The 23,342-nt window shown below is 41.1% G+C and overlaps 1 protein-coding gene and 1 pseudogene across 1 annotated transcript; both read right to left on the reverse strand.

Moving 5' to 3' along the window:
• Positions 1-6,077: 6,077 nt before the first annotated feature.
• LOC129851554 (uncharacterized) lies at positions 6,078-12,668 on the reverse strand (annotated as a pseudogene).
• A 5,593-nt stretch (positions 12,669-18,261) lies between these two features.
• On the reverse strand, positions 18,262-19,629 carry LOC129834684 (transcription factor HES-5-like). The gene is made up of 2 exons (XM_055899903.1): positions 19,520-19,629; positions 18,262-19,404 (listed from the first exon to the last, which is right to left on the reverse strand). The coding sequence occupies exons 1-2, from the start codon at positions 19,580-19,582 to the stop codon at positions 18,973-18,975; spliced, it is 495 nt and encodes a 164-aa protein (XP_055755878.1). The 5' UTR covers positions 19,583-19,629; the 3' UTR covers positions 18,262-18,972.
• Positions 19,630-23,342: the final 3,713 nt, after the last annotated feature.

A 23,342-nucleotide genomic window follows, 5' to 3' on the forward strand; every position in this document is an offset into this window, starting at 1 on the left:
GTACTCAAACTTTGTGTGATTGTAAATTCGGAAAAGGATTGACATTTTTTAATTCTTAAAGTTCATAGTTTATTACCTAAAATGGATCATGTCAAGATCTGGTTCTCTCAGGCAGACCCTGCTATTTTATTTTATTTTATCTGAAACCTGATTAACTGATAAAACTCTGGACTCTGAGGTTGCTATGAATGGTTACAATGTGTTAAGGGCTGACAGGAAAGGCAAAGGTGGTGGTGTTGCTACACAAATAATCTTCTTTCTGTGTTTCTGTTAAAGGCTCCCTCCAGTCCTAAACAATTTGAATTGTTGGCTTTAAGTCTTCAGGTGGGTTCAATCTCAAAAGTAACAGTTGTAGGAATCTATCTTCCACACTCCGCCAAGAAGTGTGTACTAAACAAACGCACAGATTTAAATGCCATTTTTACTGCCCCAGAGGTGTTAATCGCTGGAGATTTGAATATTGCATGGGGAACGCAGGATGCTGACTGTTTAAAGGATTTTTGAACTAATCTAAATTTTACCCAACTGATTACAAAGCCTACTCGTCCAAACTTAAAGGACCCTACGAAATTGACTTTGATTGACCTCTTATTTACAAATACTCCAGAGAAATATGTTGGGAGTGGGGTATTTACTTGGGATATTATTGACCACTGTCCCATTGTATGTGTCAGGGATATACGGATGCCTAGATCTAAACCTCGTTTTATCAACAAGGGGATTTTTAAAAATGTCAATGAACAGGCATTTTTTTGGGGCCCTTTATTTTGGTGACCTTGATTGTATTGCATCTATACCTAACCCATGGCTGGCTCTGAACCACTTCTCAAATGTTTTCACTTGCATTGTACTGTAGATAAACATGCTTTCTTTAAAAATCTGAGAAATAAAAATAGGCCTTGGTTCAGTCCAGAGCTATCTGAAGTCATGAACAACAGAGATGCTGCCTGCGCCAAAGGTAGATTCACAGACTGAGGCCCAGACTGGCAGTCTTTCAGGCAATTGAGAAATCTGCGTGGAAAACTATTTAAAAAAGCAAAATCAGATTATGTTAATACACTATCTGAATATACAGAGAACCCAGCTACATTTCGGAAAGCTGTTACATCACTGAAGGGTTGTGTATCCTCTTCTTTCCCCCAATAAATGCATTTAGATTCTGGCTCTATTACTGACTAAATTGATATCATTAAAGCATTTATTCACCATTTTATCTCTGTGGGCTATATATTTGAATGTATTTCAAAGCCAGCTCTTGAAAATAATAGTTTTGATGTTGAAGTTGAAAATCATTTGAACGGTACTGAAAATGCTGGTCAGGAGTTTTCTTTTCAGAAATTCTGAGATTAAGAAGTCCTGGATGCTTTGCTAACATGAGACAACAGCAAAATCCACAGTGGCTGATCATTTGGAGCCTGGTCTGCTTAAGTGTGCAGCTCCCTTTATTGCTGGTTCAGTAGCCCACATTTTTTATTTAACATTGTTATCAGGAAGTATTCCAAAAGCATGAAAATATGCATATGTGCTGCTACTCCATAAAGGTGGGGATACAAATGATCTTGGCAACTATCGCTGTCACACCCTGATCTGTTTCAGCTGTCTTTGTGATTGTCTCCACCCCCTCCAGGTGTTTCCCATCTTCCCCATTAGCGCCTGTATATTTATACCTGTGTTTTTTTTGTCTGTCTGTGCCAGTTGGTCTTGTTTGTCAAGTCAACAAGTGATTTGTTTCTCAGCGGTGCAGCGTTAAAGTGTTTAAAAATATATATAAAAAAATGATATATATTTGGTAGTCCCAGTTGCTCTTTTCATTGTCCTCCTGGTTCTGAGCCTGTCCTCACTGAGCCTGCCTGCCTGACCACTCTGCCTGACCACTCTGCCTGCCTACTGACCTGTACCTTTTTCCTGCTGGACTTTTGTCCTCTTTTTTTTTTTTGACCGCTTACCCTGAGCCTGCCTGCCGTCTGGTACTGTTGCCTCACCTCTGGTTTACTGACCCCTGCCTGTCTATTGCCTGCCCCTATTGGATCATTAAAACTATCGTTAATTTGACGTGGTCTGCATCTGGGTCTTACCTTCCTACCTGATAATCGCCTCATTTCAAGACTACATTGTTTAGCTAAGATTCTTGAATCATTGGTTAATTTACAACTTTGTTCCTCTTTATCTGGTTTATATTAAAAATACAATTATCAATCAGGGTTTAGGCCTGGGCATAGTACTACCACAGCAACCATGTTAGTTAATGATCTTGTCCAAGCCTTGGTTTCTAAAAAGAGCTGTGCTATGTTGTTTATTGACCTGTCAAAGACATTTGATGCTGATCATTCTGTTTTGCTGAGGAAGTTATCAAGGTAGGTCTGGGATATACAGCCTGTTTATGGTTTCAGATATCTTTGCAACAGAACTCAGGCCATCTTGACAGATCGGGTTAACTCTGAATTTCTTGAGATTCAAAAAGGTGCTCCTCAGAGTTTTATTTTTGGTCCATTTATTGTTCACCTTGTATATTAATGACATAGGAAACACTGTTAATACTTGTAACATTCATCTCTATTGTATTCCTGTGCCACCTTGGTGCAGCAGGCCATTCGTGAACTTCAGCATGACTTTGATTCAATTCAGAAATGCTCCAGAGAACACCACCGTCCAAGCAATGGCCTAAAACCAAGCTGTTCTGTAAGGTGGGATTAACCCACATGCTGATGTTCTTTCCAACGGCGTGACTCACATGGCAGATGGGGGATGTCATCAAATATAAAATTGTATTGCAGATTGTTGGCTCTACGGTTGCCTGTCGAGTGTGGGGGGACGTCTCAGGTGTTAAAAGTCCACGCAATTAAGTAGGCAGCGCATTATATAAATACTGAGTCCTCAGACTCAACACAGACTTATCTAGGTTGAGTTGCTGAAGAGCTGTGCGGATACGCTTTGTGAGAGCTCATTAAAGAATATCCACTCTACAGTTCCCAGGTAACTGCCAGGGCTACTTTTGCTGAAAGTAATACTTATGTTGAACTCGTTCTGTTCATCCAACAATTAGGTAAGTATAGGCTAATATTCAATTTCAGAAAGTTTGTGCTTATCGAAGTTTATCACGAGTAATAGCCTAATCATGTTCTGTTTCCTTCCTTTAGATAAGGAAAGTAATTGTGGAGAATTTTCAGAGAGACTAATCTAGAGCAGCTGAGGACACTTTTCCACAGTGGACAGATGTGTGGCCAGCAATATCGGCAGCCCGCATCCAAACTGGAGAAAGACGATATTTTAGAGATGGCAGTGAGATTCCTATAGGAGACAACCACTGCGGGTGTTTCACCCAGCTACTCTCAGGGATTCTCCCAGTGTCTGCAGGAGACCCTCCGGCAGCTGTCCCTTCACGTGTCCCTGCAGGCGGCAGAACGAGGGGAGATCAAACGGTTCTAGGTGCTCCAGAGAACACCACCGTCCAAGCAAAGCCCTGCCAAGCGGTCAACATCGAGATCATCATCACCGCGATCCCAAGGCTCTCTGTGGAGACCGTGGTAATACTGACAATGACCGCAAGACGGGGGAAAGTATCTCAAAATGTTGGATCAGATTTGCGCCTCAGGCTAACAACCAATGCATATTGTCTTTGTGGCATGATTATGTTATTTTTGTATTTTTATCGCCAGTTGTACAACATTTGCACATACACTACATGACCGAATGTATATGGACACCTACTTGTTGAAGCATCATTCCAAAATCATGAACATTAATTCCCCCTTTGCTGCATTAACAGCCTCCATTCAGCCACGAGCATTAGTGAGGTCGGGCACTAATGTTGGGCAATTAGGCCTGGCTTGCGGTCTGCGTTCCAATTCATCCCAAAGTTGTTCGATGGGGTTGAGGTCAGGGCTCTGTGCAGGCCAGTCAAGTACTTCCCCACCGTTCTCTACAAACCATTTCTGTATGGTTCTCGCTTTGTGCACAAGGGCATTGTCATTCTGAAACAGGAAAGGGTCTTCCCCAAACTGTTGCCACGAAGTTGGAAGCACAGAATTGTATATAATGTCATTGTATGCTGTAGCGTTGATTCCCCTTCACTGGAACATGAAAAACAGCCCCAGACCATTATTTCTCCTCCACCAAACTTTACAGTTGGCACTATGGATTTGAGCAGGTAGCATTTTCCTAGCATCCACCAAACCCAGATTCATCCGCTGGACTGCCAGATGGTGAAGCATGATTCATCACTGCTCCAGAGTCCAATAGCAGCAAGCTTTATACCACTTCAGCCGATGCTTGGCTTTGCGCATGGCAATTTTAAGCCTGTGTTCAACAGCTCAGCCATGTAAACCCCTTTGATGAAGCTCCCGAAGAACAGTTATTGGGCTGAAGTTGCTTCCGGAGGCAGTATGGAACTTGGTAGCGAGTGTTGCAACCAAGGACAGACAATTTTTATGCACTACGCGCTTCAGCACTTGGTGGTCCCGTTCTGTGAGCTTGTGGGGCCTACTACTTTGCGGCTGAGCCGTTGTTGCTCATAGACCTTTCCACCTCACAATAACAGCACTTACAGTTGACCGGGGCAGAACTAGCAAGGCTTTAATTTGACAAACTGACTTGTTGGAAACGTGGCATCCTATGGTGGTGCCATGTTGAAAGTCATTGAGCTCTTCAGTGTTTGTCAATGGAGATTGCGTGGCTGTGTGCTCTTTTTTTAAATGTATTTTTTAAATACACCTTTCAGCAACGAGTGTGGCTGAAATAGCCGAATCCACTAACATAAGTATATCTTGTTTTAATGTACCCATGAAATTGTCTACAGTGTATGATGAATACACTTCAAAGCAATTTTATTCTTATAGGGATTAAGCTTCTCAAATCATTTAGCATTTTATTAAGGCTTTATACTCTGTTTTGTTGTATATTACTTTTCATTTCAAGTTCAGCAATGATTATTTTTACATGTAATTGATACCACTTATAAAACATTCCTGATTATTTTATTTAAATGATATTTGTAATATCGTGTAGCATGTCTTTCACTGTTGTCACAGTGACTCAAGTTACACACTGTCAATGGTGGAATGACTTTCAACATAATTATGTAGGTAGGCTAACATTGATCAACCTGAGCTGGCTAAGGCATTAGTAGCTTAGTTTAGAAAGACTGCTTCCTGTGCTACATTGTTCAGTGGTGGCCAATTCTAGTTAAGCACCATGGACAACTCTAAGAGCACACAAGGTTTCACTCACAAATTACAATTTGAGGAGATGAGTAACTAGCTCAGACTGGGGAAAAAAGTGACGAACAAGATCTCAATCAATTCATAACTTTTTTTGGTTTATTCAAATTGACTCAATGAGACATCACCTCAAGGTGAATAGACACGTGATTAAACATCACAACACGTCCTGGAGAATTGTTCAAGTTCTTATGATACTCCAACAGAGTACAGGAAACACATTTACAGTCTTCCTGAAAGACAAGATAATTGTTTAAAATTAACAAGAGGTTTTACATTGAGAGAACACACATTTCTCTGCAATATCTTCACTGAAATGATCAGAATAACATTCACATAAAGCAAATTCTATCATTTGGGGTAAATACTCATGATGGATAAATACTCAGACTGATACATACTCAATAACTTTTCAATATTACCTTATCACGAGAAGAATGTCGTGGTAACAAAACGTTTTCCTATATGGTTTGAGCTTAAAGCAGATGAGTCATACAGACAATCACAAACAGTTTGATGATATAAAACCTATTTTTGGTAAAAAATCCTCATGGAGAACCATTCAAGTTATTGTTTATCATGATCAACATGACACGTTTCATAAAACATAAAGGTTATTATTTCAAATAAAACAACAAAAATGGATTATTCAATTACATTTTTATTTAAAAAATGTTCTCAGTCACAACAAGATGTTTAAAACCTCATGCATAAACAGAATATGAGGAATATATCTTCCTATTCTCACTACTGTCCATGGCATACATTTTAGACCAACATGGTCCATTGTGATTGTCTGCGAGTGGAGCTCCAGTCTGTAGGACTCTACCAGGGCCTCCAGAGGGCGCTGTTGACTGGACTCTAGTCTTTGCTCATGCTGTGCTGGGTTGGGGAGCTGAGCTGAGGCAGGTCACTCTCCATTCTATTCTTATCAGAGGATGGCTGCAGGTTCTGGAAGTTGCTCAGCAGTCTTCTCTGGGACTGTGTCTTCACCTCATCCTTGGACAGGAAGTGCACAATCTCTTGGACACATCTGGAGTAACCCTGATTGACAGGTGCTGAACAGGAGGAGGAGCTCACTGGCTGGTACTGTTGCTGTCGTTTCAGGAAGCAAACTGTCATCTCCAGGATGTCGGCTTTCTCTAGCTTGGAGTCGGGCTGCTGATTGAGGATCTCTGGACCCAGGAAAGGCTGCTGTTGATACGATCTATGCTTCTTCGCTGCAAGGCTTTCTTCGCTGCAAGAAGAGAAGTCATTAATAACCTTATTCTGGAATATGACATTATTTAAACACAAACAATCAATGAAATTAAATATATTTCCTTGAATTTGAATCTTCAATTTATTTTATTGGTCAGAGTCAGGTGCTCCTCAGAGAGGATCATAGCTGAAGTTATTGTAGTTGCCATGGCTGGATCTCTGTGCTGTAGAGGCCTCTGTGTAGAGTGAATCTGATTTCTACTGGCTTCATCTCCTATATATAGTGGGTCTTAGGCTTGTTGGAGATCCTCACAGTCTGTATCCAATGGGTGAGCTTGGGAGGACAACGAGGAATGTAGAGCTGCCACATGCTCAGTGTTCTTATTACTGGGGGACAATGGTCACATCTCAGGGGAACAGGTGGAGGGTGATGGAGAGTGACTCACAGAGCGCTGTGTGGATCTGGGAAAGTGGTGACTCCCAGATCTACTGCCTGATGTTGGGATCAATGACACAGACAGAGCACACACTCATCATCACAATTTACACTTGTGCGACTGACACAAATCCTGTACATTAAAACTCTTGGTGCTACCCAAATCCTTTTGATTGTTCAATTTTGAAGAACAGCCTACTATTTCCTTGATACAGTGCAGTTTTGGTCAAGTTTAGGCACTTCAAATGATTTTGAACTATGAGCTGTTAATCTGATTTGATGAATGATTTGCATTATTTTACTTTATTTCTAAACAATATCCATTTGGTAATTCCTTGTGATTTCAGTTTTTCACCTCTTTTAAACCCGAAAAATAAAACAATTAGACAATATTAGGTCAAAGTAGGATATAACGTTTTTGGGAGGGAATACACTCCCTGTTTTGGGAGTCCAGAAGCAGCAGATTTGTCCTCGGTCTTGGATCTACTGGTCAGTGTGACGAGAGAGCTGATCTAAGTTTCCCACACTGACTCCTGTTTTCTGTGATCAATGCATTACAAAACCTGCTCAGTGGACAATTAGTGACGGCTATTGGCTCTGTGTTGTACTATAGACAGAGCCTGACGTCACAGACCATCTAGATTCTGGAGGGAAACAGCAGCATGGGGGGACTATGCTAACATATGGAATCGTTTTAAGATGATCATACCATGGATCATTTAGCTATTTCATTTTGAATTCTAGGACTTCTTTAGGTACCCTAAAAAAAAGATTTACAAAAGATTTGATAAAATATTGCATTTGGCTTTTACCCCTATATCCCAAAGCATTAAATAACACATTCATATATGTGACTAACCACCTGGATTCGGTCCTATGTAGGAAAATTTGAAATTTAGTTTTTTACATTGGATAAAAGTAGAGACTCAGAGCTAGAAAATGGTATATCATACATTGCAGTTGAGGAACAATGGGAAAGTAACTCTGCTTTGGAAGTTGATAAACTTGTAACCCCACTTTTGAGAAAATGTTCCTTGAATGTTTTGGTACACCTACTGGAGAGCTCTTCTTTGTCTACACCCATTCAGCATAGTTCTTTAAGGATTCACATATCAGGACATGTGCTAAACAGAATGAGTAGTGTAGTAAACAACCAAAGATTTCAAGACTAAAACTGGTTAAAGTTGTAGCCTGCAATAAGGAAAAACTCCAGGTAAATATACACTTTAACTAGTCCTTGACCTACACTACCGGTCAAAAGTTTTAGAACACCTACTCATTCAGGGGTCTTTTTTGGTTACTACATGATTCCATATGTGTTATTTCATAGTTTTGATGTCTTCACTATTATTCTACAATGTAGACAATAGTAAAAAATAAATAAAAACCTTTGAATGAGTAGGTGTGTCCAAATGGACAATGAACACAATCACATTTTATCAATGTCAAATTGAATGCACAGAAATACTGTGATGAGATCCTGAGACCTATTGTCGTGCCATTCATCCTCCGCCATCACCTCATGTTTCAGCATTATAATGCACTACCCCATGTTACAAGGATAGAGACTCAGATTCCTAGAAGCTGAAACAGTACACAATTCCTAGAAGCTGAAAATGTACCAGTTCTTTTCATGGCCTGCATACTCACCAGACCTATTGAGCATGTTTGGGATGCATGTACGTGTTCGATGTGTATGACATCATGTTCCAGTTCCCGACAATATTCAGTAACTTCGCACAGCCATCGAAGAGGAGTGGGACAACATTCCACAGGCCACAATCAACATCCTGATCAACTCTATGTGATTATGTGATGGAGATGTGTCACGCTGCACACCAGATAGGGACTGGTTTTCTGATCCACACCCCTATCTTTTTTTTAAGGTATCTGTGACCAAAAGATGCATATCTGTATACTCAGTCATGTGAAATCCATAGATTAGAGCTTCATTGATTTATTTCAATAGACTGATTTCCTTATAGGAATTAATCAGGATGTTGATCAGGATGTTGTAACTCAGTAACATCTTTAAAATTGTTGCATGTTGCGTTAATATTATTGTTCACTATATATACAATAAAAATAACATACATTTAGAGTCAAGGCAGGTAAAATAGCAAAAGTGGGCTAGGTGCTAAATATATTTTAGATTGGGACTAGGACTATGAAAAAGACAGTCTGTAGAAGTAGGTTTTAAAAGTTCTCAGTGATAGAGCGGCTCTCAGATGGTCAGGGAGAGCATTCCATAGGCGAGGGGCAAGGGAGGAGAAGACTCTGTCCTCTACAGTTCGAGTTGTGTCTTGGTGACTTGAAGCAGTAGGAAGTGGCTCACTGACTGAGATGAGGTCACTGTTGTAGGTGCAGCTCAATCCATTCAGGGCTTTAAATAGAAGCAGGAGAATTTTGAAGTCGATCCTGTAGTTGCCCGGTAGCCAGTGGAGGCCAGGATAGGTGTGATGTGGTCTGACTTCTTGGTCCTGTTCAGGACCCTGGCAGCACTGTTCTGGATAAATTGGCGCCTCTGTAGTAATTTGGCTAGGAGGTCCCCAAATGGTATATTGCTGTAGTCGATCCGAGAGAAGATGAAGGCGTGGATGAGTTTCTCTGCATCTGGCTGGGAGAGTGATGGTATAACCCAGGAATTATGTTTTACATATTTGTTTTATGTGGGCATCGAAGGACAGAGAAGGATCAAACTAGACTCCTAGGTTGGAGATGACAGATGACAGGTGGATGGCCTGGCCACTGATTGTAGGGCAGATGTTTCCAGCACTGGTGACCTGCTTGGGTGTCCCAATAAGCATAGCCTCAGACTTGCTACTGTTCAACTGGAGAAAGTTCTCTTTCATCCATGCCCTGATGCCCTCTAGACAGTTGCTGAGTTTTGCTAAGGCAGAGATGGTGTCAGGGTTGGTGTTAATGTAGACCTGGGTATCGTCAGCCTAGCAGTGGAAGTTGATGTTACAATCTCTGAGGATTTGGAAGGGGAGGTTGGAGATGGGCCTGTAGTTGGATAGGATGTCCTGGTTGAGGTTGGTTTTCTTCAATAAAGGGGTGACAGCAGCTGTTTTGAAGATCGATGGCACCTCTATGGTCAGGAGGGACTTGTTGATCAGGGTGGTGATAAACATAAGGAGGCTTTAAACAAACAGTTCCCATCGAGCCCCTGGGGGTAAAGCTCATTATTTCAATATTTATTGTAGGAAACAGACTCACTGTTACAGAGAATCAATTCAAGTTGAGTGTGTGTTTGTGTACTGTACAGAAACAAAATTGAACATTTCAACCATGTCCCACATACAAATGGCTTCATGCCATTACTTATGTACTTAGGCCTTATTGTAGGTGTCTTCTGCCTATACCCAAGACCCAAATACTGAACATTTATGGGATCATTAGCAATAGATTCAATGATTTCCCCATAGAGACCCAGACACCCCCTCTAACCTCTGAAAGTCCCCGTCTATTGTCCCAAAGGAGCTCTGTGAGTGAGTTTTCCTGGGTTTCCCACACTCTCTCCATTCAGTGCTTTCAATGGAGGAACAATAGAAGTGTGTCTTATTACACATCACATTAGCGTTTGAGTTTGAGTGGCATAGATGCCCAACATTTTCAGAGAACTAAGATGACAGCAGCAGTTTGGGTCCAACACCTGGGATCACTGATAACCAAACTAAACAAACTGATATGCAATTGTAATACATTCTGATTATCTCCCAAAATAATACATTTAAATAAAACAGGTGCATCAGTAAAAAATTTAAAATCTGTCATGCTACCTGGGGAATTTGCATTTATGATTAATTATCTCTTTATAGTCAATTTCACATGTCAACTAAAACAATTAATATCATGCAATTCTGTGTGGATAAAAATGTCACTTAACTTTTATCTTACGTGGCAGATTTTGAATGAAGCACCAAGAGAGGTACAAATTAATATGTATTCAGTGTTGTATTCTATATCCTTGTTTACAGTAATGGATCATAGTAGGCTTTTTTTGGTTCTACATGTGGAATTTCACAAATCAGTAATGTAACTGTGATGGAAGGCTGTCTTTGTCAAGAGTAGAATAGAGTAACAAATGAGAAGATTTCATTTTATAATTTCTGTATTTATTCAGATTGACTTAATGATTCACATCATTGAACGCCTTAATTTAAGTTAAATATTTCAATAGAAATAAAGTGATTAAACATCACAACAAGAACTTGGACATATCTCTAAGACAGTCGTAGGCTATATAATACACAATTACTGTCTTGATAAAAGACAACATATTGTTTAAAATAAACAAGAGGTTTTACAATAAGATAGAACCGTTTTCTTTCATATGAAGTATACACATTATAATTATAATAGGGATGACATTTCACAACTAAGGTATGATCTTAAAACAGATCAAACATTGCTAACCACAGAGTGACAACATGGTAGCAACACAACATGGTAGCAGCACAAAACATGGTACAAACATTATTGGGCACAGACAACAGCACAAAGGGCAAGAAGGTAGGGACAACAATACATCACACAAAGCAGCCACAACTGTCAGTAAGAGTGTCCATGATTGAGTCTTTGAATGAAGAGATTGAGATAAAACTGTCCAGTTTGAGTGTTTGTTGCAGCTCGTTCTAGTCACTAGCTGCAGCGAACTGAAAAGACGAGTGACCCAGGGATGTGTGTGCTTTGGGGACCTTTAACAGAATGTGACTGGCAGAACGGGTGTTGTATGCGGAGGATGAGGGCTGCAGGAGGTATCTCAGATAGGGGGGAGTGAGGCATAAGAGGGTTTTATAAATAAGCATCAACCCGTGGGTCTTGCGACGGGTATACAGAGATGACCAGTTTACAGAGGAGTATAGAGTACTGTGATGTGTCTTATAAGGAGCATTGGTGGCAAATCTGATGGCCGAATGGTAAAGAACATCTAGCCACTCGAGAGCACCCTTACCTGCTGATCTATAAATTATGTATCCGTAATCTAGCATGGGTAGGATGGTCATCTGAATCAGATGTAGTTTGGCAGCTGGGGTGAAAGAGGAGCGATTACGGTAGAGGAAATCAAGTCTAGATTTAACTTTAGCCTGCAGCTTTGATATGTCCTGAGAGAAGGACAGTGTACTGTCTAGCAATACTCCCAAATACTTGTATTAAGTGACTACCTCAAGCTCTAAACCCTCAGAGGTAGTAATCATGCTGATGCACATGATGCTGCGCTGGGTTGGGGAGCTCAGCTGTGGCAGGTCACTCTCCCTCTGGTTCTTATCAGAGGATGGCTGCAGGCTCTGGAAGTGGCTCCGCAGTCTTCTCTGGGACTGTGCCTTCACCTCATCCTTGGACAGGAAGTGCACAATATCTCCCTGATTGACAGGTCCTGAGCAGGAGGTGGAGTTCGCTGGCTGGTACTACTGCTGTTGTCTCAGGAAGCAAACTGTCATCTCCAGGATGTCAGCTTTCTCCAGCTTGGATTGGACTGCTGATTGAGGATTTCTGGACCCAGGAGAGACTTGAGGTGCTCAATGCTGCTGTTGATACGATCTCTGCACAACTTCTCCACCACAGGTTTTCTTAGCTGCAAGAAGAGAAGGAGGGTCATTAATAACCTTATTCTGGTATATGACATTAATGAAACACAAAAAAAGGATCTAATAAAATTCAATTCCTTGAATTTGAATCTCAATTTACCTTGTTGGTCAGAGTCAGGTGCTCCTCAAAGTAGATCATTGCTGAAGTGATTTAAGGTGTCGTGACTGGATCTCTATGTTGTAGAGGTCATTGTGTAGAGATAATCTGATTTCTACTGGCTTCATCTCTCCTATATATAGTCCCAAATCTGCATATGAATGTGTGTGGCTTGGGCTTGTTTGAGAATCTCACAGTCTGTAGCCAATGGGTGAGCTTGGGAGGACAATGAGGAATGTGGAGCTGCCACATGCTCAGTGTTCTTATTGCTGGGGGACAATGGTCACATCTCAGGGGAACAGGTGGAGGGTGATGGAGAGTGACTCACAGAGCGCTGTGTGAATCTGGGAAAGTGGTGACTCCCAGATCTGCTGCCTGATGTTGGGATCAATGACACTGACAGAGCTCACGCTCAGCATCACAACTTACAAAAATTCATTAAAATACCACATTATAAAACACTGGTACTCATAATATTGTAGCTTTCACTGAAAGATGTTTGACGCAGTGACATTGTACTGATCAGATTGGAGGCCATTCAGAACTCATGTTTCCCAGAAGCCCCAGGCAGCACACTTCCCTCCTCTGAGCTCCAAAGCACAGCTGGCTCTCTGCACAATGCTGAGCGTGCCCCAGTCACACGCTCTCCTCTCTCTGGAGCTGGAAGCCACAGGGACACACGACTTCTCCGACTTCTGTATGCAGCCTGCTAGCCCTGAGACACTATAGAAGTGTGTCTGCTCTCACAAAGACACACTGGTTGTTCCCATGCAGGGACACAGAGTGGTTTACAGGGCAAACCATCTGGATCAGTTATAATTCACTTCAGAAAGAGACTCTCCCAATAACAAACAGTCATTTCTATTTGTACAAATACAACATTTTCAAAACTAGTTTTTTTCTTTAATAACAAACAAACAATCTTACTGATATGGTTTTATTTCAATTTATCATATATAAATGTTCAAATTTGATATAATTGATACATTAGGATATTGGAATAATTTTGCCTATGTACGTAGTCAAAACCTTCACGTGGCAAAATATTGGACTGAAGTATGTCCGTGCATACAGCATCTTGGTTAAAGTCATGATTTTGCCTTAATGGTTGGCTATCAGTCCAAAGACAGGTAATCCAAGCACCTATGTGCTGCACACTGGCTTTATCAAAACCTTTCTCCCGTAAAATGGCCATATTATAAATAAAGACGTGTGTTGTGTTTTGTTTGATGCGTCTATGTATTGTAATGAACAGAAAGACGTGATCCTAACATATTTGTTATATTTGCAATATGATGATTTGTATCACTATTCAACATGGGAACATGATATTTCTGATTACACATGGGCACAGACACTTTCTCAGCGACTAACGTGGCCGACCTCTTTGGCATATGGCATAAAGAACAACTTCCCACCTGTCCTGTGAGGATTCAGCTATTATTCCCACTGAATATTGTCCCACCATCTGATTGGCTGCATAGTGTGAGACAGTGTAGAAGTAGGCTCATAAATAGAGAATGGAGAGGTAGAGCTCACTAACAACGACTCTCTGAGCATCAGCTGGCCCAAGACCCGCAGCAACACAGGCAAGACCTACAAAGACCATCATCTCTACTTTATTGACGAGTTGCAAACTCAAGACCAATATTTGAAAATGCCAGCTTACATGGACATCACTCTTCAGGACATCATGAATGTGAAGGATCAGCATATTAGGTAAGATCAGGTTAAATTACACTGAAATACTTTAGGTCATGAGGTATTAAAATGAATAGAAACAGTGTGTGAGAGAAGAGGTGTTCATGACTGTCTTGTCTTGTTTTTCAGGTGTAAACTATCTCTGTTGGAGAGGAAATGCAGCAGCGGTGTGGAGAAACTGAAGATAGCTATTATAGAACATCTCCAGAATAGGATCCCTACATTTCCTATATCTCCTATTTTGGAGAAGACTGTGTCTTTTTTCACTCCGAAGAAGGCCTTGCTGTCACCCATCAGTTATTCCAAATATTCCAGGGACATGCTGCGTCTCTTTCCCACTCCAGAGGAGGACATTGTGCCACTCTGCTTCGAACAATGAACTGAGAGAGATGCATGGATGGGGAGATTACAGGTCAGGGGTTACATATTGGGCTGACACTAGGGTCTGAGACAAAATTATCACTGCAGCGTGAGATACAAACCTGTGGAGCGGGCCTGAACTGAGCCTATGGTGAACAGAGCACAATATACTGTTCATGTGCAAATTCAGCTTGGATATATCAGAGCGCCATATCTACGTCGGGAAAATGTTCCCACCATGGTGAATGGCTGGTTGTCCTATTTGTACCAGACTGTTAGAGATTGCTCTGGAACCTATTCTGTTGTTTTACATGAAATGTAAAGTTGCAGAAGCATTTGAAATGCATTGTATGTATTTATATAAGCAGAGGTTTACTACTTTATTCTTTCTGTGAAATTATTAACTAAATACCGTGAGATCTGGTTTAAGGTGAAACGCTGCCTCAAATAACAGTAGAAAATAAATTCACATGCATACCTTGATTTCTGTAAAGGAACAGTGCATTGTTGTGCATGAAAATACATCTTTTCAATTTTTTATTTCACCTTTATTTAACCAGGTAGGCAAGTTGAGAACAAGTTCTCATTTACAATTGCGACCTGGCCAAGATAAAGCAAAGCAGTTCGACACATACAACAACACAGAGTTACACATGGAGTAAAACAAACATACAGTCAATAATACAGTAGAAAAATAAGTCTATATACAATGTGAGCAAATGAGGTGAGATAAGGGAGGTAAAGGAAAACAAAGGCCATGGTGGCAAAGTAAATACAATATAGCAAGTAAAACACTGGAATGGTAGATTTGCAGTGGAAGAATGCGCAAAGTAGAGATAGAAATAATGGGGTGCAAAGGAGCAAAATAAATAAATAAATAAATACAGTATGGGGAGAGGTAGTTGTTTGGGCTAAATTATAGATGGGCTATGTACAGGTGCAGTAATCTGTGAGCTGCTCTGACAGCTGGTGCTTAAAGCTAGTGAGGGAGATAAGTGTTTCCAGTTTCAGAGACTTTTGTAGTTCATTCCAGTCATTGGCAGCAGAGAACTGGAAGGAGAGGCAGCCAAAGGAAGAATTGGTTTTGGGGGTGACCAGAGAGATATACCTGCTGGAGCGCGTGCTACGGGTGGGTGCTGCTATGGTGACCAGCGAGCTGAGATAAGGCGGGGCTTTACCTAGCATAGACTTGTAGATAACCTGGAGCCAGTGGGTTTGGCGACGAGTATGAAGCGAGGGCCAGCCAACGAGAGCGTACAGGTCGCAGTGGTGGGTAGTATGTGGGGCTTTGGTGACAAAACGGATGGCACTGTGATAGACTGCATCCAATTTATTGAGTAGGGTATTTGAGGCTATTTTGTAAATTACATCGCCGAAGTCGAGGATCGGTAGGATGGTCAGTTTTACAAGGGTATGTTTGGCAGCATGAGTGAAGGATGCTTTGTTGCGAAATAGGAAGCTAATTCTAGATTAAACTTTGGATTGGAGATGTTTGATGTGAGTCTGGAAGGAGAGTTTACAGTCTAACCAGACACCTAGATATTTGTAGTTGTCCACATATTCTAAGTCAGAACCGTCCAGAGTAGTGATGTTGGACGGGCGGGCAGGTGCAGGCAGCGATCGGTTGAAGAGCATGCATTTAGTTTTACTTGTATTTAAGAGCAATTGGAGGCCACGGAAGGAGAGTTGTATGGCATTGAAGCTCGTCTGGAGGGTTGTTAAAGATAAGGTAAATGTTTATTTTATCTTATTTTATCTTTATCTTATCCAAAGAGGATTTATATTCTTGTTAATATTGTTGTCTAATTTTTCAGCTAATAAAACTGCAGACAAAATCCAACACACTTTTCTTTGTCTATTCCTCCTATCTTTGATTTGCAATCGTCTAAAGTACTTAAGTAAAAATACTTGAAAGTAAGTCGTTTTTTGGGGGTATCTGTAATTTACTCTTTATATTTTTAACAACTTTTACTTTAGTACATTCCTTTTGTACTTTTTACTCCATACATTTTCCCTGACACCCAAAAGTACTAGTTAAATGTTGAATGCTTAGCAGGACAGGAAAATTGCCTAATTCACAAATTTATCAAGAGAACATCCCTGGTCATCCCTACTGCCTCTGATCTGGCAGACTCACTAAAGACATGCTTTGTTTGTAAATTATGTCTGAGTGTTGGAGCATGCCCCTAGCTGTCCATAATTGTAATGTATTTTTATTCGAAAATTATGCCTTCTGGTTTTCTTTATATAAGGAATTTGAAATTATGTATACTTTTACTTTTGATACTTAAGTATATTTTAGCAATTACATTTACGTTTGATACTTAAGTATATTTAAAACCAAATACTTTTATACTTTTACTCAAGTAGTATTTTACTGGGTGACTTTCACATTTACTTGAGTCATTTTCTATTAAGATATCTTTACTTTTACTCAAGTATGACAATTGGGTGCTTTTTCCACCACTGGTGATTAGTGTCTGAAATGAATACTGAATTTGACTGGTTTCATTTACCAGCATATTGAAACAGAAGTACATCTTCTGATTATTTGAATGTACTTCCACGAAAACGTATACACTGCAAAAAAGTTCAAAGCATCATTGTGGTACTTCACATAAAGAAGGTCTTACCATTTCCCCCAAAGGTTTGACTTGCTCTCATGGATTTACATGCATGGGACTGGTGGTTCTCCATATTTTTTACACCAGTTAATTCCTTTAATCCATCGGGGGAAGTGCACTAGGAGAGAATGGTAGAGAATAGGACTCTTAATTATCTTGTATTATGTGCATCACTTTTAAGTAGGGCACTGCAGGAAACCACATGTAGGATAAGCAAGCGTATTTGGGCGCAACCAGTCTACTGTATCTGTTGAGCACTAACTGTGACATAATTTCCATCAGTAGTTATTAATAGTAACAACTAGCATTAATGACTAATTAATTAACAATTATTGCATTACTAATACTACATTAAATAATTAATTGCATTAGCAGTAATTACTAACCAGCAAATTGAAAAGTAAACATACTTCAATTAATAATCACTCACGAGAAGGCAGCATATGAATTTGTTTCCTGCGTGACTAATGACAAAAAAGTCCCCTCGGAGCAGTTTTTTAAAAACTTTGACATTTTATTTTGAGTCTCTTATCAATGTTTTAATTTTAAATGAATTGCACATCAAACGACCTAATTTCGTAATCTCTTTAACTCAGTCAATTTGAATACTTAGGTAGGCCTAGTTAGTTGACAACTTTTGAGTTGTATCTGTCATGTTCGTCTCTCACTGGTGAGATTCAGCAGCAGAACACATTAAGTTAAACCGAGTTTGTTTTGTCTCAAGTCGTCTTAATTTAAAAGGCCGAGAAGTCACTGACACGTACTTACATAGATGTCATGAGTGCGCGTGTTGTTGCAGAAAAATAAATAGGCCTTTGAATGTTGACATTTTGGAGACATTTTGGCAGTTGGTATGGTATTATTTTTTAGGTATGAATTATGAAAGCCGTTTAGGTAGACATACGTAGGCTACTGTACTATATCTGGAAACCAGTTTAATTAGAAACATTTTGACATTTCACATTTCAACGGAGTGTAATGAATCAAACAAACATTAATTGTTTTCGATGATTGTTTTTATTCGCATCGACTTGATTTGAAGATTTACATTCATTTTGAAAACATGTTTTCAATCTTTACAATACCTTCTCAGAATACGAGGAATACTGATACACTCACATAGTGATACAAACCAGTAGGTCTACACGTTTTAACTCCTCTCACTGTCGAGAGGAAGTATTATTCTGTCTAAAATGGTGATATAATTTTCAGGGGAAAGCAATAATGTTCCGTGTAGCTCAGTTGGTTTAGCACGGTGCTTGCAACGCTAGTATTGTGGGTTCGATTCCCATGGGGGACAAGTATAAAGAAGAAAATGTATGCAATCACTAGTTTGAGTCGCTCTGGTAACAGTGTCTACATAAATGTAATGACGTCTGATATCGTTTGCATGTTATGCCATTAAGATATTCAATTTCGATCAAAACAGTACAAATAGGAATGAACATTGTTCACTCACAATCTTTCCACTAGACAGACAGTGAACACTATTTCATAAATGATTAAAACTTTCCCACAGGGAACAATACACAGTATATTCACTTCATAAAAATGAAATATAAAACAGAATACGCTATTGATCCTCTTGTAATCAAGAGAGGAAGATTCAAATACTGATATTGTTCAATGCATATTTTCATTACAAATTAACACAAACTCCTGCAAATACTGAAAATGTGGATTAACTCCTCTGTAATAAGGACTGGGAAATGTCCTGCATGAGAATGAAACTCCAGTCTCTAAGGCTCTACCAGGGCCTCCATAGGGCCCTGTTGACTGGACCCTTCTCTTTGCTCATGCTGTGCTGGGCTGGGGTGCTCAACTGAAGCAGGTCACTCTCCCTCCTGTTCTTATCAGAGGATGGCTGCAGGCTCTGGAAGTGGCTCAGTAGTCTTCTCTGGGAGTGTGTCTTCACCTCATCCTTGGACAGGAAGTGCACAATCTCTTGGACACACCTGGAGTAACCCTGATTGTTAGGTGCTGAGCAGGAGGATGAGCTCAATGGTTGATACTGTTGCTGTCGTTTCAGGAAGCTAACTGTGATCTCCAGGATGGTTGCTTTCTCCAGCTTGGAGTCGGGCTGCTGATTGAGGATTTCTGGACCCAGGAGAGACTTGAGCTTCTCAAGGCTGCTGTTGATACGATCTCTGCGTAACTTCTCCACCACTGGCTTTCTTAGCTGCAAGAAGGAGAGTCTTTAATAAAATTATTCTAGAATGTATTACAGGTGAGATAAAATGATGACAACTATTTTCAAGGAACAAGTCATAAAGCAAATTGTAATTTCAGTTTACCTTGTTGGTCAGAGTCAGGTGGTTCTTCGAGTAGATCATAGCTGAAGGGATTGTAGGTGCCATGGCTGGATGTCTGTGCTATAAAGGCCTCTGTGTAGAAAACATCTGATTTCTACTGGCTTCTTCTCTCCTATATATAGTTCCAAATCTGCATATGAATGTGTGGGTACTGGGCTTGTTGGCGTTTCTCAGTCTGTAGCCAATGGGGGTGCTTGGGTTCTTAATGCTGGTGGACAATGGTCACGTCTCAGGGGAACATGTGGGGGGTGATGGAGAGTGACTCACAGAGCGCTGTGTGAATCTGGGAAAGTGGTGACCCCAGATCTACTCCTTAACGTTGGGATAAATGACACAGACAGAGCACACACTCATCATCACAACGTACACATTGGGACTGACACACATATTCTGCATAAAAATGTACAGTGCTTTCTAATCAAATCAAATGTATTGGTCACATACACGTGTTTAGCAGATGTTATTGTGAGTGTAGCGAAATGCTTATGCTTTTAACTCCGACAGTGCAGTAATATCTAACAAGTAATGTCTAACAGTTTCACAACATATACCCAAAATACACGTACATCTAAGTAAGGAATTGTCACGCCCTGACCTTAGAGAGCCTTTTTATGTCTCCATTAGGTTTGGTCAGGGTGTGATATGGGGTGGGCATTCTATGTTTTTGTTTTCTAGGATTTTTTATTTCTACGTTTTGGCCGGGTATGGTTCTCAATCAGGGACAGCTGTCTATCGTTGTCTCTGATTGGGAACCATACTTAGGTAGCCCTTTTTCCCTCCTTTCAGTGTGGGAAGTTAACTTTGTTTGTGGCACATTGCCCTTAAGCTTCACGGTTGTGAAGCGCTTTGGTCCACTTCTTACGACAGCCGTGACAGGAATGGATTAAGAATATATACTTATATGTCAGAGTGGCATTGGACTAAGATACAGTGGCATAGTATAGAATATAGTATATACATATGAGATGCACGATGCAATATTTACACACAATTAAAGTGACTAAGATACCGTAGAATAGTATAGAGTACAGTTTATACATATGAGATGAGTAATGCAAGATACAGAGACACTATTAAAGTGTCTAGTGTTTCATTTCCTTAAAGTGGCCAGTGGTTCCTAATCTATGTCTATAGGCAGCAGCCTCTGATGTGCTGGAGATGTCTTTTTAACAGTCAGTGGTGTAGTATAGAATATAATGCAGTATATACATATGAGATGGGTGATGCAATAGCTTTTTTTCAGTCTCTCTGTCCCAGCTTTGATACACCTGTACTGACCTCGCCGTCTGGATGATAGCGGGGTGAACAGGCAGTTGCTCGGGTGGTTCAGATGTCCTTGATGATCTTTTAGGCCTTCCTACAGCATCGGGTGCTGTAGGTGTCCAGGAGGGCGGGAAGTTTTCCCCTGGTAATGCGTTGGGCAGACCGCACCACCCTCAGGAGAGCTTTGCGGCTGTGGGCGGTGCAGTTGCCATACCAGGTGGTGATACAGCCCGACAGGATGCTCTCAATTGTGCATCTGTAAAAATGTGTGAGGGTTTTAGGTGTTAAGCCACATTTCTTTAGCCTGCTGAGGTTGAAGAAGTTCTTCACCACACTGTCTATGTGGGTGGACCATTTCAGTTTGTCAGTGATGTGTACGCCAAGGAACTTGAAGCTTTCCACCTTCTCCACTGCAGTCCCATCGATGTGGATGGGGGGGGGGGGGGGGGGGGGGGGTGTGCTCCCTCTGCTGTTTCCTGAAGTCCACGATCATCTCCAATAATGCATTTCATTGGAGGATTTCTAGACTACCGTATCATATTTAAATAGGGGGGTGGCAGGTAGCCTAGTGGTTAGAGCATTGGGCCAGTAACTGAAAGGTTGCTGAATCGATTCCCCGAGCTGACAAGGTAGAAATCTGTTGTTCTGCCCCAGAACAAGGCAGTTAACCTACTGTTCCATGGTAGGCTGTCATTGTAATTAAACATTTCTTCCTGACTGACTTGCCTAGTTGAATAAATAAAATATTTGATGACTGCATTATGAATGTGACCTCTTGATTTGTTTATTTGAATAAAATAAGTGCTGTTTCAAAATTCTGGGCAAATGTATTATTTTAGATTGTTTGCTTCATCCCTAAAAAGTTTTAACACTTTTGAGATGAATTCATAATTGTTCATGCTACATTTTTTCCAAATTATTATGAAGTCAACATAATCCACGTAATGAGATACATTCTTATAGAAGACAGAGAAAATAGCAATATGAGCAACACATAGATCAATATTGGTGTGACTTCAACATAATTTCTCATAACTATTTGAGAGATTATGTTGCAATAATGTTCCTTTTTATTCAGATTGGAGGGAATACACTTCCAGCTTTGAAAGTCCAGATGCAGCAGATGTGTCCTCTGTCTTGGAGCTACTGGTCAGTGTGAGTAGAGAGCTGAGTTTCCCACAGTGAGTCCAGTGTGCTGTGATCAATGCACTACAAAAGCTGCTCAGTGGACCATTAGTGATGGCTATTGGTTCTGTGTTGTACTATAGACACAGCCTGACGTCACAGACCATCTGGAATCTGGAGGGAAACTCCTATACTGGCTGATTCAACACATACTCTTATAGGTACAGGTATATATATATATATATATATATATATATATATATATATATATATATATACACTGCTCAAAAAAATAAAGGGAACACTTAAACAACACAATGTAACTCCAAGTCAATCACACTTCTGTGAAATCAAACTGTCCACTTAGGAAGCAACACTGATTGACAATAAATTTCACATGCTGTTGTGCAAATGGAATAGACAAAAGGTGGAAATTATAGGCAATTAGCAAGACACCCCCAATAAAGGAGTGGTTCTGCAGGTGGTGACCACAGACCACTTCTCAGTTCCTATGCTTCCTGGCTGATGTTTTGGTCACTTTTGAATGCTGGCGGTGCTTTCACTCTAGTGGTAGCATGAGACGGAGTCTACAACCCACACAAGTGGCTCAGGTAGTGCAGCTCATCCAGGATGGCACATCAATGCGAGCTGTGGCAAGAAGGTTTGCTGTGTCTGTCAGCGTAGTGTATAGAGCATGGAGGCGCTACCAGGAGACAGGCCAGTACATCAGGAGACGTGGAGGAGGCCGTAGGAGGGCAACAACCCAGCAGCAGGACCGCTACCTCCGCCTTTGTGCAAGGAGGAGCACTGCCAGAGCCCTGCAAAATGGCCTCCAGCAGGCCACAAATGTGTGTGTGTCAGCATATGGTCTCACAAGGGGTCTGAGGATCTCATCTCGGTACCTAATGGCAGTCAGGCTACCTCTGGCGAGCACATGGAGGGCTGTGCGGCCCCACAAAGAAATGCCACCTCACACCACGACTGACCCACCGCCAAACCGGTCATGCTGGAGGAAGTTGCAGGCAGCAGAACGTTCTCCACGGCGTCTCCAGACTCTGTCACGTCTGTCACATGTGCTCATGTGCTCAGTGTGAACCTGCTTTCATCTGTGAAGAGCACAGGGCGCCAGTGGCGAATTTGCCATTCTTGGTGTTCTCTGGCAAATGCCAAACGTCCTGCACGGTGTTGGGCTGTAAGCACAACCCCCACCTGTGGACGTCGGGCCCTCATACCACCCTCATGGAGTCTGTTTCTGACCGTTTGAGCAGACACATGCACATTTGTGGCCTGCTGGAGGTCATTTTGCAGGGCTCTTGCAGTGCTCCTCCTTGCACAAAGGCGGAGGTAGCGGTCCTGCTGCTGGGTTGTTGCCCTCCTACGGCCTCCTCCACGTCTCCTGATGTACTGGCCTGTCTCC

Source organism: Salvelinus fontinalis, chromosome 3, assembly GCF_029448725.1.
Source record: "Salvelinus fontinalis isolate EN_2023a chromosome 3, ASM2944872v1, whole genome shotgun sequence".
Classification (NCBI taxonomy): Eukaryota; Metazoa; Chordata; class Actinopteri; order Salmoniformes; family Salmonidae; genus Salvelinus; species Salvelinus fontinalis.